General features: G+C 42.1%; 1 protein-coding gene across 6 annotated transcripts in view; it reads left to right on the top strand.

The window, feature by feature from the left end:
* The first annotated feature begins 8,339 nt into the window (after positions 1-8,339).
* Positions 8,340-17,251, top strand: part of NCAM1 (neural cell adhesion molecule 1) — a 792,292-nt gene continuing 783,380 nt past the window's right edge. For 2 of the 6 annotated variants that reach the window (XM_078682367.1, XM_078682366.1), the window contains exon 1: positions 8,347-8,673. In XM_078682367.1, coding sequence (XP_078538493.1) covers positions 8,622-8,673 — 52 coding nt within the window. In that variant the 5' untranslated portion in view covers positions 8,347-8,621. Of the gene's footprint in view, positions 8,674-17,251 lie in introns of all 6 variants that reach the window. The other 4 variants (XM_078682361.1, XM_078682362.1, XM_078682363.1 and 1 more) reach the window with 4 other exon arrangements.

The raw sequence follows: 17,251 nt of genomic DNA, 5'->3' as shown, positions 1-17,251 counted from the left end.
TGGGTCAGGACTGAAAGTGCACAATTGTCTCGTGTGTCACAAAACAGTGCAAACTCCTTTGAGTAGTCAGGCTTTCCCAATGCAGGAGCTGTACACAGACACTCTCGCAGTTTCACAAAAGCAGTCATGCTTTCGTCATCCCATTCCACTGGATCTTTAGCTCCTTTCTTTGTCATTTTTATCAATGGTCTTGCTAGGACTGCAAATCCCACAATCCATTGCCTACAGTATCCAGAACTCCAAGGAACATTCTGATCTCTTTCTGGGTATTGGGCAATTCCATGTTACGAATTATTCTAATTCTTTCTGTGGTAACTTTCCTGATACCTCGCTCTATCTGGTGCCCCAGATATTTTACTGATGAGGTACAGAACTGTAGTTTTTCAGGCGACACTTTATGTCCACCTTCACATAAATGGTTCAGTAAGGCAATGGTGTCGACAACACAGTCTTTCCTGCTTTTAGACACCACCAAGAGGTCGCCTATGTATTGCACCAAGACTGATTTTCCCAGCAATATCAGGATTTCAAGGCATTTTTTCAGAATTTGATTAAAAATCAAAGGACTCTCCGTGTACCCCTGAGGAACACGATTCCAAACGTATACATGACTGTCGAATTCAAATGAGAAAAGAAATTTGCTATCTGGATGTAATGGAATCGAAAAGAATACATGACATAAGTCAATGACGGTAAACCATCCAGCATTCCATGGTATTTGGTATAGAATCACTGCAGGGTGTGGCACAACAGGACAGCAAGAAACAACAATTTTATTAACCTTGCGCAGGTCCTGAACTACCCTGTACTTACCACTAGGTTTCTTTATGCCAATTATTGGTGAGTTGCAAGGACTGCTCAATACTTCTTGCAAAATGCCTGCTTCTAGCAATCGTTTGATTTCAATAGCAACTCCTGCTTTTACTTCTGCACTCATTTTATACTATTTAGTATTTGGGTAGACTGCGTCTTCTTTTATTACTATTTTAATTGGGTCAACATGTGCCATTAGTCCTACATCTTTTCCAGTAAAATCCCATACCTCTGGTTTCACTGTCCATTGTAGTTCTTCAGGTAAGTCTTGTATTGTCAGTCTTTTAATTTCTGTGTCGGGTCTTGCTAACATTAATTTGTAAATTCTGTCTTCATCTGGGGTCTGAATCTCAACGCCATTTGGAGTGCAAAAGATAGTACAGTTCATTTTGCACAACAAATCTCGTCCTAGTAGGTTTACAGGACTGAAATCACAGACAACAAATCTATGCATTTCTTTAAAATTCCCTATTTTTATTTCCATAGGTTCTGTAACTGCGGTACTAATTAATTTATTAGAAACGCCCACTACTTGGATCGCTTCTCCCGAGAGGGGTAGGTTTGGAACGTCTGCTGTTCTCACAGTGGAACGGGTAGCACCAGTGTCCAACAGAAAGGTGACGTCATTTCCTTCAACCTTTCCTTCAACGTATGGTCCTGACTGGTCCACCGGCAAGGAGGCGCCAAGCACGCACTCCTCGTCCTCCCCCCTCAGGCACCGTCAGTAGGTGTCGTCACAGAGAAATGTGTCATTTAACAAAAATTGTGAAGTTGCTGCATTTCTATCCTCCCTTCCTTCCAAAACTTCGGTGTCTTCACCCTGTTGTGCTTTGCTCCTATAATTTGGCCTATGTGCACGAGGCAACTGATTCTGTTTTACCTGCTGCTGGGTCTTCCGTGGTGTCTCATTCTGCGTCTGTGGATTTAAATCATTAATTTGCACATTACCATTCTGCACAGCCTTACATTCGTCTCTCCAGTGTCGCACCTTTTGGCACCCGTGGCAGGGAAATTTCTTCCTTGCGTCTTCTCGGCTCATTTTTACTCTTGGTTTTCCCCCACTCCCGGGGCCCTGATTCTGATTATTAGTCATTTTGCTTAACTGCTGTTCCTGGTGCTCTGCTAATTTTACCTGTGCCCACATGACCTTTTCTTTCAATTCTTTTCGTTTATTTTCCAGCTCATCTTCACAGTATTTAGCATATTTAAGGACTTTGTCAATTGGTTTTGCTTGCCAGCAGATTTTATTGTCTTTGGTCCACTGGGAGATCTCAGGCCTTAACCCTAACACAAATCGATATATGAAGGGAGCCATGTCCTTCATTTCTATGTTATCCAGGCCGCTGTATGTTTTAAACACCTGTAACAGTCGTTCATAATAAGAATGTACAGTTTCATCTCGATTCTGGGTAGTTCTATCTATTCGGGTCCAATCAATTTCTTTTGCAGGCACCTTTCCCTTCAAATACAACATCACCTGATTGTACTTCCTCATAACATCCCCTGAAGGAGCCCCTGTCTTTGGGTCTCTAGAGAATTCTTCACTTGGCCAATCAACAGCAATTTTACATTCTGTCCATAAATCTACAGGAACTACAATGTCAAATAAACCATCTAGATCTTTCAGGAGGCATTTTTGAACTTTCACAAATCTCTCGACCTGTCTGTACCATTCTACAGGTTGTTCTCGCAATTTTGGGAAGTCATTTGTAAAGGACAAAATATCCTGTCGGGACCATGGAACATGTACATATCCTCCACCTGGCACTTCTCGCATAGGATATAATTTTCCCACCTTTTCTGTTTCTTTTAAAACATATTCAGATGTCATTTGCTTTGATCTACTATCTTCCTTTTTCTTGGCCCACCTGGCTTTCCATTTTTCTAAATCTCCCCATTTTTGCAACAGGTTTAGTAATTCTCTTATCTGTACCTTTTTCCCAGACACATTCATATTTTCCAAATCTTTATCTGAGAACTCTGCTCTGTAGGGTTTTTGCAACACTTTAGATCTACTAATGTCTATTCCCATACTAGCTGCGGTGTCCATTAGTTTTTCATGGTACACTCTGGTATTTCGGGTAAGGCTTTCGCAAATGAATAACAACTCTTCTTTACTAAGGGTGGTTAGTCTGTCCAATCCCACATTCCCAGCCATCAGTTCCTCCAATTCTATTCTCAGTTTGTATATATTTAATGGTTTTGGCTGAGGATTTGGTTTCTCTAATTCTCGAGTCCATCTGTCAATTTCTACAAGAGTCACCACCGTGGCACTTCTCGTACCAGAAGATGACTCAATTTGCACTTCTCTTGAACTAAAAGGAGTGTTCCTTCTTTGTGAACTCCCTTCTGGTTCCCTTATCGGTAAATCCATCAAGGAAATCACAGACTCACATTCACTTTCCTGATCATCTATTATTAAGGGCTCTTTTCTCGGCTGTACTACAGATGGGGTTATAATTGGAGTTTTTGGACTAGTTTGCTTATCCCCGTACAAAGGAACAACTGGGCCAATAGTTACTGGAATTGTCAGAGCTTCAGGACTGGTATTTAATTGGGAAATTTTCTGGATTAGTTCAGTTCTCTGTTTAACTAAAGCTTCTCGTTCCCTATCCTGCAGCACCTTATGCATGGAGGTTTCATGTACTATCTGCGGAATCAAAGGAGGGCCATAACTCGGGTCACTTGGATTTTTCATGCTTGGTCCCTCACCATAATTAGGTTTCAGAAATGGGTTTCTCGTACTTAGGGATCTAGGTTCCTCATTATAAGGTGGTGGATTCTTCATTAACAAATCCTCCAGATAGTCATCGTCTGAATCACCCGTGGTCATTAAATGTTTTGTTTTCTCTGTCCTTTTCCCTCCCATGGGCTCTTCTACTGTTAATACAGGGTACAGTCCTTCTACCATCATGTTCTGTCACCATTCTTTCATTTTTTTTCTCGGGTCCCTTTCTTTACTTTCGGATAAAATTTAGCTAACCCTTTGTCTATTCTGGGTCTGTCTCGCTAAAAAGCCTCTATTTCCCATTCTTCTAAGGCCTTATATTGCGTTAGTCTAGGTCTGGGATGTAAATCATTCATTCAGGTTCTCAGGTTGAACAAAATCCGTCCGTTAAAAGTACCTTCTAAGGGAAATGCTAAAATTCCATCATCTTTAGTATATTCCACCCAATTCTCTAACCACACACAAGCATGGTAGCCTCTGTCAAACAACATGAATGATGCGGGAGTGTTAGGTGGTGGAATGATAACTCCTTCTCTAGTTTTGATGGGCTTATCTTTCTTGAAATAATTCTTTACTCAGTCTATAAGAGTCATTTTCCTCTTACTTCCGTACATAATGTTTGGTCTACCTGTTTTCCACTGATCCCTCACAAAACCTTGATATCTTGGATCAGGTCGAGTCTCGGGATGAGTCGGATACCACATATACCTTTTTCACAAATTACTCTGTTTACAAAATCTCTTTCAATACAAATGCGTCTTTTATTTTTCTGCAACCCACCAAATATGCGCTTTCAAATAATTTCAACCAATGAGTGCGCTGTTTTTAACGTAAAAACAAGTTCCCACGCTCCGGTGCTCACCCCTCCTTTACAATGCTGTCTCAGCTACACGCCCGCTGTCTCGACCAATACCAGCGCGGCACTGAGTGACGTCAGCGCAGCTCCGCAACTGACTCCCGCCTTCACAAGGTAATGAGCAATTCAATTCTTTATTTTAAAGTGCAAGTGCTCTGTTTAATTTACAACGCAAAAAAACATTTACCACTGTACTCGAGTGTCTAGAAAGAAAAGATTTGTTTCACTGCAAGTAAATCCCTTCTGTTTACTTTTCATATACTGCGAGTAGATCCCTTCTGCCTACTCTTCAAGCAAGCATTAGAGAACCTGCTACTCCTTCGGACTCATCCACTCTGGGATATATACTAAGGCCAAAGTTTCACCAGCGAACCCCTTTGCTATCAATCAAGCTTAGACGAACCTGCTACTCCTTCCGTGTGACCCTTACTAGGTGATATCACAATAGAAGTTTTGCCAGCGAACTCTTTGCTACCATTTATTCAATACATTTATACAGAAACCCTAATTAGTGCTTCCAGTTCTGCCCAACCATGCACCAATTTTCCTCGAGCCACTGTCCTCACTGGGAAGTGGCTTCTATTCTACCACTCGCTATTCTGCCCCCGGGGATTCCAGACAAACATATACCAATCACTAACGAGTTTGGTTAATACATAGATCAATATACCAGCATATCAGAGAAAATTTTAAAACATTTCAAAACAATTTAACCCCTTTAGTGCTGCCGTCGGCCGTTGGACGTTGCGAGCAATACCTCTGTAGTGCTGCGCACGTCCAACGGCCGACGCAGCCCCACCGGTTTCTTCGAACATTCAGCACTGGCGCAGAACGTTCGAAGCAACAAACAGGTTAAAACACTTTTTCATTTGATCGATCGATTTTATTTAGCAGCAATTTTAATGTTCACAGTTAGCAGCAGTTTACCTACCTACCTATCTTAACTAGTCCCTAACCATGCTTCTGCTACCAGAAAATTACTGATAGAGCACGCCGGTCACCCGACTATAATTTTACCATATGTACACTTGGGCCCATAAATTCAATTTATCATATTTATAAATCGGGTAACCTACACTCTACTATCAGTAATCCAATTCCTAACTATTTCCTATACCTTAGACTTACCACTCCTTGTCACCGGTACCTATGATCACAATGGATTAGGGAGCTAGCTGCAAAGATAAGCAGTCAACAGAAATACCATAACAATGATAATATTTGCACTCGTGTAATAACCACAGACTCAGGAAGTTTTGAAAACCTGTATCTATTCTTCATCAAGAGTTGTAAGCATTAGGTTCACAGCAAGTAAACTATCGATAACCAGAATCATGAAAAGCGTATAACTATGTAAGAAGAATATAAAGCCAACCATTTAGAATTCTGAAGGGAAGGTCAGAAAAAGGAGTATACTGAGAATAAACGTCTTGGAATCAGACTTGAAATGGTGTTTTCTAAAGGACGGGAAAATAAGGAACAGGCTAGAATGTCACAGTTTATTGTTTCCTACAGGATGGGTAAGAAAAGGAAACATGGAACAATAAATGACGAAAACCAAGTTCACCATGTAACTATAAGGTGGGTAAGAAATTAGAACACGCTAATAATTCAGAATGACCACTTTAGTACCATATAGGGAGGGTAAAGAAAAGGAACATCTATTTATTCAGAGACCGTACTTTAGTATCCAACTATAAGGTAGGGGGAAAATGGAACATGCTAATAAAGGCACTTTCACGACTTCAGTATTTTGTCACAAGGGAAGGGGAAAAGAAAGGAACATATGCAATTATAACTTTAGCAAGATTTCAGGAAAGGGTAAAGGAAAAGGGACGCAAGTGTGTTTCCCTCACAGATTTATATTTACCTAGAACGGTGTGGAGACCAACCCTGGCCATGGGTCAGTTAAAGACAGAAGAAACCCCAAGGAAAGCGATTGCCAGTAGGCCAGCAGGTGCAGTATGGAAACCAGGACAGGAAACCCAGATTTGGATCAGAACCAGACCACCAAAGTTCAGACCAGCACCCGCAGTTCAGTTGCAACGCCTGCGCTACTCCCTCTCTGCAGCTATCAGTCAGAACCCCGAATGGGTTATCGAATTCCCCAGCAAAGAGCTTCGCCAGCACTTAGGTTCCCAAAACCCCGACTGGGTCTGTGAATTTATCTGACAGAGTGCTCCGCAGCACCTCTGTTTCTTGATCAGCTATTGAGTGCGTTAGGTCAGTGACAGGTCAGCTATTCGGAAAAGTCGGACAAATTCTCTAGCTAAACCTAGGCTAGTTATACTGTTTTCAGGTCAGTGTACCACCCCCCAAATGTTGCAAGTGTAAGGATCCCCAATATCGATTGGTTAATAGAAAGGACAGGTCATCACACCACCTAGGATTTGACTTTTTCAAGCTCATAATTTGCATTTTGCGAATACGCCCATCGAACTTCAGGTTCTCATGATGTCTTCATTTGTACAACAATACATGTTCTATTTACAAATACATTGTATTCGTCTAGAGTTTGTAAGGTGAAGTTCTCGTGAGCATCTTCTCAGTCAGTCAGCTCCTTGGCAGTATTTCAAAGGTCATCTGCTTCGGGAGACTCGCAGATCTCGCGCAGACTCAGTTTCACTCAAGATGGAGGGCGGCAAAGGATAGCAGGCCATATTTCGTAATGTACCATAAAATGGAAAAGAAACAGTTGTATGGAACACAGAAAAAAATGAATCACTGTATACCATGAATCTCTACACTACTCCCATTATTTTATAATAACTACAGGCTTAGAATTAATGCAGAACGAACAGCATATCAAAAGCAGCAATTCAAGCTTCAGGCATGTGAGAACACAAAGCAGATATTTTAGCTCTTATGCGCAAGTGCAACAGATTCCCACCAGAACTGCGAGTACGTCACGCCACATGGGTATGACCGACGCATGCGCAGTAGAAATTCCCGCGTAGCAGCAGCCATTTTAAGTAACAAGCAAGATCAGAGAACACATAAGCAAGCATCTCTCTGACACCCAAAATGTCAGAATAAGGGGTAAATTAATAAAACAAAAAGATGGATTAGTTTAATTAGGGTTATTCGAGGTTCATGAATACAAGCAAGGCGCTTTACGTGCGAATCCTTGCTCCATCAGAGGAACTGCGATGGATATATATTTTGTTTTATGCTTCCTATTTAACAAAGAGGGAGAAGCAGTGTCTTGTGTATTATAGAGCGTGGGAACCTAATGGTCCCCAATGGACTCCGTTTAGTGACGTATGTCACTGGGTGTGGTTAATAAAATTCATGACGCAGTACGAGTTACTTAGTGGTTATATACTCTAGAGAGTAAAGACATGTAGTACTGAGCTCCGTGTGTGGTGTGATTTATTTACCTGATACCAGGCTGAGGAGGACACTACATATGGTAATATAGGTGACGTTTAGAGATATTTTTATAATGTGCCAAATGATTTGCTAAAATCACAGGTGATTATCTTCAAAATTAAGGCAGACTGGGCACACTAAAAATATAACATATATATTCCTACAGCACACGCAGTGTAAAAAAACAAGTTTGAAGCCTCCGTTTAAAAGGACGCAGATGGCAAGAAAATATACTGTTGATGATAGTAGGTAGATCCCTGTTTTGAGAAAGGCTGGGACCAACTGAGAGTTGGCGCATCACACTTGCCAGGGAGCACCAGTCACTCCTGCCAACACAGACTACCCTGTCCGGGTTTTGCAGCAAGCCCCACCCAGCCAGTCCTCCTTCCTGAACCATCTCCTGGACCCGTCCTCTCGTGCCTTCTCTCAATGCGCTGCGCGCACTTTCCTTTTACATCACGCGGAGGGATACAAGAGCCCCGTGCTCGCGCAAACAGTCGCGCGCGCGCCCCTTCTCAAGATGAAATCTGTGCCGACTAGCGAGCGCGCGTCTGCGCGCATTGATCCCTCCTCGTCAGACGCAGCGCGTGCTTAGGGTGGCGCGAGGACTGTCACTCATTCTCGGAATCAGCAAGTGGAGGCAACAGCGCCGCAGACAGCAAAAAGGACCCCCCTCAAAAATACACACAATCCGAGGGAAAAAACCGGAAAGCAGTAAACACCCACCGGGATCGGGGTGCCTTAAAGGTTTGCAAAGGAAGTGCATATAACAACCCTGATTTTTGCTGAAAGAAAAAAACGAGAGCCATCACCAGAAAGGTCTGTCTGCCCCTGCCCATCTGCAGACTGGCAATGCTGCAAACTCAGGAACTCATCTGGACTTGGCTTTTGCTGGGAACCGCAGGTACACGTTTATTTGCAAAATCGCATTTTGCCTTTTTGATCGTTTCTTGTCTGAGTGCATAATGGTTTTGATTGCACTGTATTTTTTGGGTTGCATGCAGAATGAGGATGGATGGATAGAGATGGGCTTAGAGGCAGCAGCGAGCTCTGGATTCCTCGCTTGGCGTTTTTATTTAATTTTTCTTTGCAGTTCATATTTTTATTTGTTCATAGTTCACGGAAAGTCCCGGATTTATTTTGGCATTTTTGATGCAGATACAAGAACCGGCAGCCTTGGTTCGCATGGGAGGAGTCATGAGTACCCCTGGATATATTTTTTGCCTTCATTCTATTTTTTGCTCTCAGTACTACGTATGCAGTTCGTAGACACATCCCTGGATGTTTGTGCGCCTTTCAATTATGGAGGCATGTTCCATTCAAGCACAGCACTGGCCCCTTTCTTCTTTTTAAATGTAGTTATTTGTAATTATGTCGAGGCCATGAATTCACAGCCATTTGACGTACATCCTTGATTGTATTTTAGCACTACCCTTGTCAGCAATCTGCGTGTTAGTTAGTTGCTGTGCTGCACCTGTATTCGTCCTTTTAATTTGATAAAACTATCATATTCTGTTTTTCAGTACTCTTGCTATATGCAGCCATTGTGTGTATTTCTGTATATATTAATATTTATGTGCACATCCACTGCCCTGGGTTATTTGTATGTTGCTGCTGATTGTGTCCTATATTGTGCGGCTGGCTGGAGCAATGTGTTCTATGCGTTTGGAATTTGGAACAGTGCATCGTATTTCTTTAATACCTTCATCTCTGTGTTAATGTTCTGGGGCTGCATGTGAATATGTAGCTGTGATGTACAGTCTAATGCTGTAAGAATGGCAGAAATACAGTTTTACGAAAGAAGCCAGGCGACATTGGTGTGCATGCTCAGTAAGGGTGGGGGCATTGGCTTTCGGATTGTCAGCTGTCTAGGGTGATATAGTATTGGTTTTACTGCAGGATCTTTGGGCTGAATACGAATTGCGTTGGTGTAAAGTGGTGCCTTCCTTAAATCTCAAGAGGGCAGGGGTGGAGAGTCATGGCTAGGGGAGTGGATGGTTCTTGTTCGCATGCATGCTATTTTGTTTGTGATATAAGATATCACGGCGTATTCACTTTGTGAAAATAAAGATATGTTATGCCCCCAGCTGGTTGTCCCCACCTGGCACTCTGGTGTGATCGTGCATGTCACGAGAGAGTTTGGGCTGTGTTCAGGTGAAATTTGTTACTGAATCCTGCGCGAAAACTGTACAGTTCTACAACTAAAATAAACAATTGATTTCTGGTGTAGGATGCCCAAGCTAGTGAAACAGCACCCCTTCATTTGTTGACTCTTGGTTTCTATGTTTATATTTATATATATTTTTTCTTGCTGCAACTGTGTCAGGATCTTGTGAGACATGTTCCATTTTAGAACGAAACCCTACTTTGTGGTGTCAGCGAGCGCTGAATTCCGTGTTTGCAGCATGGATGGTGAAGGGGCGGGTGGAGGACCAGGGGCTCTGGGTCTGCCGCTCTAGATGTTATGGTTGAATTCTGTTCCTGGTGAGTTTTTCTTTCCTGGGAGTGCTTACTTTAACGTGCCCTTGTAGTCATAGATTACAGGTATATATGAAAAATGAAGAGATGGGACTAGCTCAGTTATTCGGTCTAGGGGTTTCAGTTTTTTTTATATATTTATTTTTTCAACACAGCTCGTCTTAATAAGGGAAACATGGGCTCCACAACTAACTGGGCAGAATGGAGAGTGGTGTATGAGTCTAGAGGAGTTTTTTTAATAAACCGAGAATGGCTTAAAATGAAGAAAATCTTGTTTATATTTAGATTGTTTTCGAAATATTGCCATCTATGGTGTGTGGGGTAGGAGTATGGAGATGGTTGAGCCAACAGGTACCACATGACCTAGAAGGATGGACATATTTGATTTTTCCGTTATTATCGTACCCAGGCGAACCGAGGTTGCATTTGATGGAGCATTGGTATTGTTTAATGATTAGGGAGGGGGTGGTGCACTGTAAATTTTGGATGGGTTGGAAGATGTAGAATTGCTAAAGGAGGCGTGGTCGGTAGGATTCAACGACTCGCACACATTTTATTGCAATTGAAAGCACCCAGCGGGTGCGGATGCGCTGCTCACATTCCAAAAACCCCCTTCCTTCTGGTGTCCCCCAGAATGAGGGCAGGCTTTCAAGGAGGTCAGATCTGCACATGAATAGCTTATATCAATAGGTTGGGGGGTGATCGAGAGGAATCCCTGAACGAACGAGATATTTCACATCTTTTTTCTGAGCATGCAAAATGCAGTGGAAGTGCACGACAGGCACTGGGGACGAGAGCAGAGGCGGGAGCGCGCATAGAGGTGGCATGACTGTGTGCCGGATGCAGCTGGGGCAGCGCGAGACGCCTGGTCCAGAAGAGCGCGAGCACTGCACGCGCCGCCGCCGCCTTGCCAGTCTCGCGCATACTCTATTGTCCCGTCAGCCAATGAACGCCGAGCGGTGCTGGGCGGGAAGAAGCCGTTAGCTCTCGCATTTTATTCCCACCCTCCTCGGGCAGACGACCGTCCGTTAGGCGAGCAGGGCGATTGAGCCGCCTGTAGGACCTTTTAAATCAGCCGAACCCCTACCCCCACCGCGCTACGCAATACACATGTTAAACCCACCAAGGGCAGGCGTTATTATTGTCTGGAAATCAAACTTTATTTTTATATGGGGGTGGGGGAAAAGGTTCGAGGTAAGAAGCCAAAATGTTCAGCTGAACACACACCCGCATACATATCTATATATATGTCTATGTATTATATACACACACACCGTTTTTACACAGCGCGTACCCAACCCGCAACCATTACATGAGCACCAGTTACATCATTAACGTCAGTTCGCACAGAATGTTGAGCTGACACCGAGACTCGAACCAAATTCCCAGGTGCCAAAGTAGGCAGCTCAGGCCGATGGGCCACATCCTCTCCCTTCTTTCTGTTACAATACATGCATATCTTCTATTGATATTGCACAGAATTTAATGAAAAGGCTACCGACCCATGCTAAACTAATAGTGGTTTCCACATAAACCCATTGGTGACGCTTTAACATTATTTAAAATGAATAATTAGAATAGTTGGTAACTTATTTCTAAACGGCGTTGCATTCGAAGTAAGATGATAGCTTTATTTATTGGTAAGCTCTGAGATTTATATCTGTTTGATCTCTTAACCAGATCTTGAATTGTGTGAGTCCCCAGTGTGAATTCTGGAGAATATTGAAAAAAATAATTCTGTGCTCTAAAAATGCTATGCCCAGAAGGCTATTTTGGCTAGAGTAATATGTTTATTAGTAGGCCAGGTTGTGACACTTAGGCCTAAGAGAGCAGTTGTAGATTTTCAGGATAGTCACTTAAACCCCATTTACAAACTATGCAAATAAATTATAGTAATTTAGCAAGCCATAGGTTGTACTAAAAACCTGGTACAGTTTGGGACACTTTGACCTGTGCTAGACACATGATTTATATTATAATTCTAGAATGCAACACTTTTATTTATACAAGTGTACGAGATGGAAAACATGTAGTCCACAAACTGATTTTGTATCCCCTCGTATCATAAGGGTTAATTTTAGTCAAATGTTTTGTCATCAAATATCACTGAGCACGTTGGAGCTGTGGTCTCACTTTTGACACTGCTCGTATAGGTCTGCGAATTCCAGGGAGTGGTTTAAGATATTGAGAACATTATTCATGTTACCACGCGCTGTTTAGGAAACTCATTTTCAAAACCTTTATTTCTCTCGTGTATTTCTACAGTACGATTTACTTTTCGTCTGAGGAATATAGATACAGATGTGCAATGTTTTAAAGGGTTATCCGTGAAGAGAAGACATTTCTCTTTATCTAATCCTGCGTTAACAATAACCACGAACAATACGTATTATGGATTCTTCCCTGGATGATGTCCGTTGGGTTTTGAGACATTGTGACCTAATTCGCCGAATGGCCCCTTTAATTCACGAAGCGTTAGACTGCAGTGTTTTTTGTTTATGCATGGTGGGTCACACACCACCTCTGGTTTCAAAAACATAACCACGTGCAAATTGTTAAGACGGGAATACAAAATAAGACAGGAGTGTGTTGTTGAAGCCCCAAAGATGAATGAAAGATAAAAAATTGAAGAGCTTTCTCGAATCAAGGCACTTATTACATCAAAAGCTTCAACCAAAAAAACCTCCAATAAGCAAACTGCGAATGCAGAACACCCCCATGTATGTGTAGAGGACTGATGTGTGTGAGATTTACAGGCTGAATGAAATGATTGTCTTCTTGGTTACCCGGTGGGCCTTTAACAAAGGCATCCCTCCTGCTTTTTTGCAAAAGCCCCCTCTTTTGTGTGCTCGAAGCTTCCCCCCTCGCTGCTCCCCGTACATTTAATCAGCACTCTTTTATAACTTGGGGCTGATTTATAGCCACGACAGATGGGTTTAACTCACAGAGCCAAACCATAGTAAAATGTTGCAGACAGCATTTCTTTAATTTAAAGAAAAAAAATCTAGACATAAAGTACCTTTATACGTTCAGGCGAATTACACTATTTATGACTGAAGTAATCGTGCCTAGGCGTTTTAAGTTAAAGGGATTCGAAATAAAATACGTTCAAACGAACATCCCGTGCTCATTTTTTAGTTCCAGGTAGACCGTGTTGCTTCTTTTTGGCATGCCTACAGAAACATATATTTTTACACACAATAAAGATTTTTTCTGGCCTAGGAGCCAGCGACGATGATTGTCTTTCTTTTCCATTGTCAAAGAGAGCATGAACTTTCGTACTCTGGGGGTTGCTTCGGCTGGTTGGAGGAAGGCAGAACCAATTGATTGAGGGGTAATGTGGAGAGGACAGGGGGAGGGGAAGAGGGGAGCTGCACCTGCTGCTGCCCGTCTGCAGAGGAACAGCACAACAGGCGAGCCAGGGTGAAAAACTGTATTTTCTCTTTCTTTTGTTAAGGCAGGCCTCTGTTCCTTATCACACATTTATTTATTTCTTGGTTTGAGCAGTTTTTTCGCAGTTTTGAATAAACACACCACAACAGTTCTAACATTTTGCCACCGAATGTAAACATCCGTTTTGCAGGATTTGTGTATGGGATAATCAAGAGATGAATCCAGTCTGTGGTATCTGTAATTTCATTGGTTGCCATAGGGGGATTTAAAACACATTTTTTCTCAATAATATTGAAGTGGTGGCGACTGGATGAAAATAATCGAAAATCCTTCAGTTTCCTCACCATTTATGTTGAGTCTCTAAAGACAATGACGTTGCTTATTGATGCAGTATTACACCGCTATGCTTTTCGCAGCTACAATAAAAAAAATGTATGTCTACTTAGAAGACAACGTTTAAGAGATATCTATTGAGGTTTTGTACTGCTTAAGCCAAGAGAGACTCCGGGAGCCCAACAAAACACAAATTCACCTTGATTTGGAAGTTGGACTTCTTCTAGGCCTTTTTTTGCAGCATTTCTCTGCACATTGAGCTTTTTGAGTAAATTAGTAGGGGATTGACGGGCGCTGTTTCTGAATTGCTACCTCAGAGCTGTAGCTGCTTATTAGCGGCCTTGACTTTTGATGTCAGCCAAAGAGCCAAATTAGCAGTTTAGATAATTCGAATATAGTCATTTGGTGCAGTTTCAAACTGATGCCAAGCACCTCTGCATTGCGAGTAGGAAAATATACCTGGGGGTTGGTAGTTTAAAATTTACATAATGAGATGACTACTCTGAAGAAAGATTTGATAGTAGTGTAGGAATATGAGGGCACATGGAAATGATTCAATGTTTATGCATTTGTATATGTTTATTTAAGAGCTTTGTAAAGGGAAGGGTTCTTCAGTTCTTCATTAAACAAGGTGGCACAAGGTGGTTGTGCGAGCACACTTCATATATGTGAAACACATAGGGCCTGTTGTGCCAAGCCTTGGCCCCCCCGGGCAATATCCTTGAATGACAGTGTTTTTGGATATCCATCTGAGCTACTTCATAAAGTGAATGCAAATAGGAATCTTTTACATAGTGAATATCCCTGAAATAAAGCATCGATCCAGTGATCCTGGGCCAACATTGAGCACAGCTGGCAGTGCGGCAGAGTAGATATGTGACTGTTGGGAGCACAGGGGCCCAAGCTTTCAGTTAAAACATCGGTACATTGTGTAACTTGTAGTCTTGGTTTATTTTAACTGAGTCCTATCACTCAAAACAATAATTAGTGGAAAACCCCAGGACTGGAAAAGTTATTATGACATCTCATAACATGGGTCATTTGATAGGTCCAGGCTTGCGAAGGGCCACAATCTGACTGTGAATCTCAAGTTCGTAGCATGTTGGTATCTCAGAGGTTTCAATTTGATAAACATTTTTATATTTGTGTGTAGAGGTCATAGTAGTAAGTCACATTCTGGGTGCTAAGCAGATAGAGTGTGCAGCCTTCGGTCTCTGACTGACCAGGGGGGCATAAACGCCTCCTTACTACTAGTCACTGGCACACACCATTTTTTAGTGTCTGGGAGTGGAATATTCTCCATTGTTCAACTAGAAGTGGAAATTGTTATGGTTAGTCTAGAAAAAAAGTGATTTTGAAAATAACAAGAAACTCATTATAATTGTAGAACCAATTTTTTTTTACTGGGTAACATATTTCTACATTGTGCCAGTGTGTCCAAAATGGTACTTACTCCTTAGATCGGATGACGAATGCGCACTTGCACAGCTAGAAGTGTTGTCATCTGCAACCTACTAAGGGTGCTCCGGTTTTTATGCTGCAGTGTTGATACTAATAAGGGGGAGGTTAAACATACAAGTTCCAAAACCAAACTGCCCTTCGGTAATGTCAAAACTCTGAGAACTAAGGGTGAGGTCGAAACCTTTGGGGCCTGAGCGTAAACTGGAGCCGTGAGAACCTATGTTGAGCACAGCATAAGGGGATCTAAGAGTGAGTCTGTGGGGCCTAGGGGTCAGCAGGAGCTTTGGAAATCCAGTGATGCGAGGAACCTCAGGGTCCTTGTGTATTGTAGAGCACTGGGAAAGATGGGAGTAAACCGAAACATCAGGGAATCTCATGGTGAGCATGATCTTCACTGTCCTGAGGGTAAACAGGAGCTTCCAGATAAGATTGAGCAAGAGATATAGGGCCTAACGGTGAACAAGGATTGAAGCGGAACTAATGTTGAGCAGGATTCCAAGACACCAGGGAGGGAACAGAATTGTAAGGACACCTAAAAGTAAGCAGAAATCTCATGGGTTTTCTGTATGAGCAGGATCCTCAGAGATATCTCTGAGTAGGAGTCTCAGCGGACCAGAGAGTGGAAATCAGTTTATGGGTCCTTAGGGTCAGTGGGTAGTCATAGGACCTACTAATGATGAGCAAGAGCCTCACTGTCTTAGGTCCTTCATAGTGAATAGATGTCAGACCTAAGAGTGAACATGACCCTCTGAGGACCTGTAGGCCTGTGGACACTGAAGGACACTGAACATCCTGGTCACTTACATGTGCACAAACTCCGTGCTGTCACTGTTTACTTAAAGACAGTACGTGATCTCTAGTGTTACTTTTTCTCACTTCCCAGGTGTTGATTGAAATATCTCGGTACTGCATGAGAATATCTTCTGCTTATCCCCAAGTGCAGCAGTGTTTTAGGAACTTAGGCTGTTTGCCCTCTCTGAAGGGGCTGCGAGATCAGCTAGCTTCTGTCATCTTTACCAGTCATTGTTTGTTGGCAGCACTCTATGGTAAGGTTGTTTTCAGTTATCAAGATAAGTTGTTTCAAGAATGAGGCAAATAGGTTTAAATAAGCTTTTCTAGCACACACCGGCACCAATACGGATTTTTTTTTTTTTTTTAAAGTAGCACAATGCAGTGCACAGCCCTGCCTTGCATTACCTTCTGTCAGGTAAGCGTTACATGGGTGGTGCATGGGCGTTCTATGCATCTACCCATGTATCTACATGTAAATCCACATTTACAAACACTAGTAAACATTGGTTTGTGCCAAAAGGGTGTACCTACCTAAGGCTGGTTATTTCTCCTGGTTACTTCCTAATGCGGCAATTTTTGTAATAGTATTACTACATTATTTTCTAATTTGTACACTTGTTAACATTTTCTAGGTATAGGTTGCCCCTCATTAGTACCAGTTTAACACCCAAATATAGCAATATGTAAAAGAAAGGAGACCAGTCAACCTTTTCAAAGGGCCTTTGCAACACATGACACTTTGATTTAAGTAACTTCTGGACTATTTGAGCTAGAAACTATTTTTCAAATTAGAATCTTCAGATTATGCAGTAGATGATGCATTATGTGGCAAATGCGACAAACAATATTTATGTGAAAAACGCAATGTCTGCCCATAGCATAATTCCAGTAGTCCTGACTATATGTTAAGAGTGCTTGTCCTGCTGAAATACAAACTCAGTATTTAAAACATAACATAGTGGTTGGGGCTGTTCTTACTGATAAATATTTAATATTCAAATGAATTCTTTGATCTGCATATTACA

The sequence above is a fragment of the Lissotriton helveticus genome, chromosome 3_1 (assembly GCF_964261635.1).
Source record: "Lissotriton helveticus chromosome 3_1, aLisHel1.1, whole genome shotgun sequence".
NCBI classification, from domain to species: Eukaryota; Metazoa; Chordata; class Amphibia; order Caudata; family Salamandridae; genus Lissotriton; species Lissotriton helveticus.
Note: the sequence above shows the minus strand (reverse complement) of the source record. Positions and strands in the feature narration are given on the sequence as shown.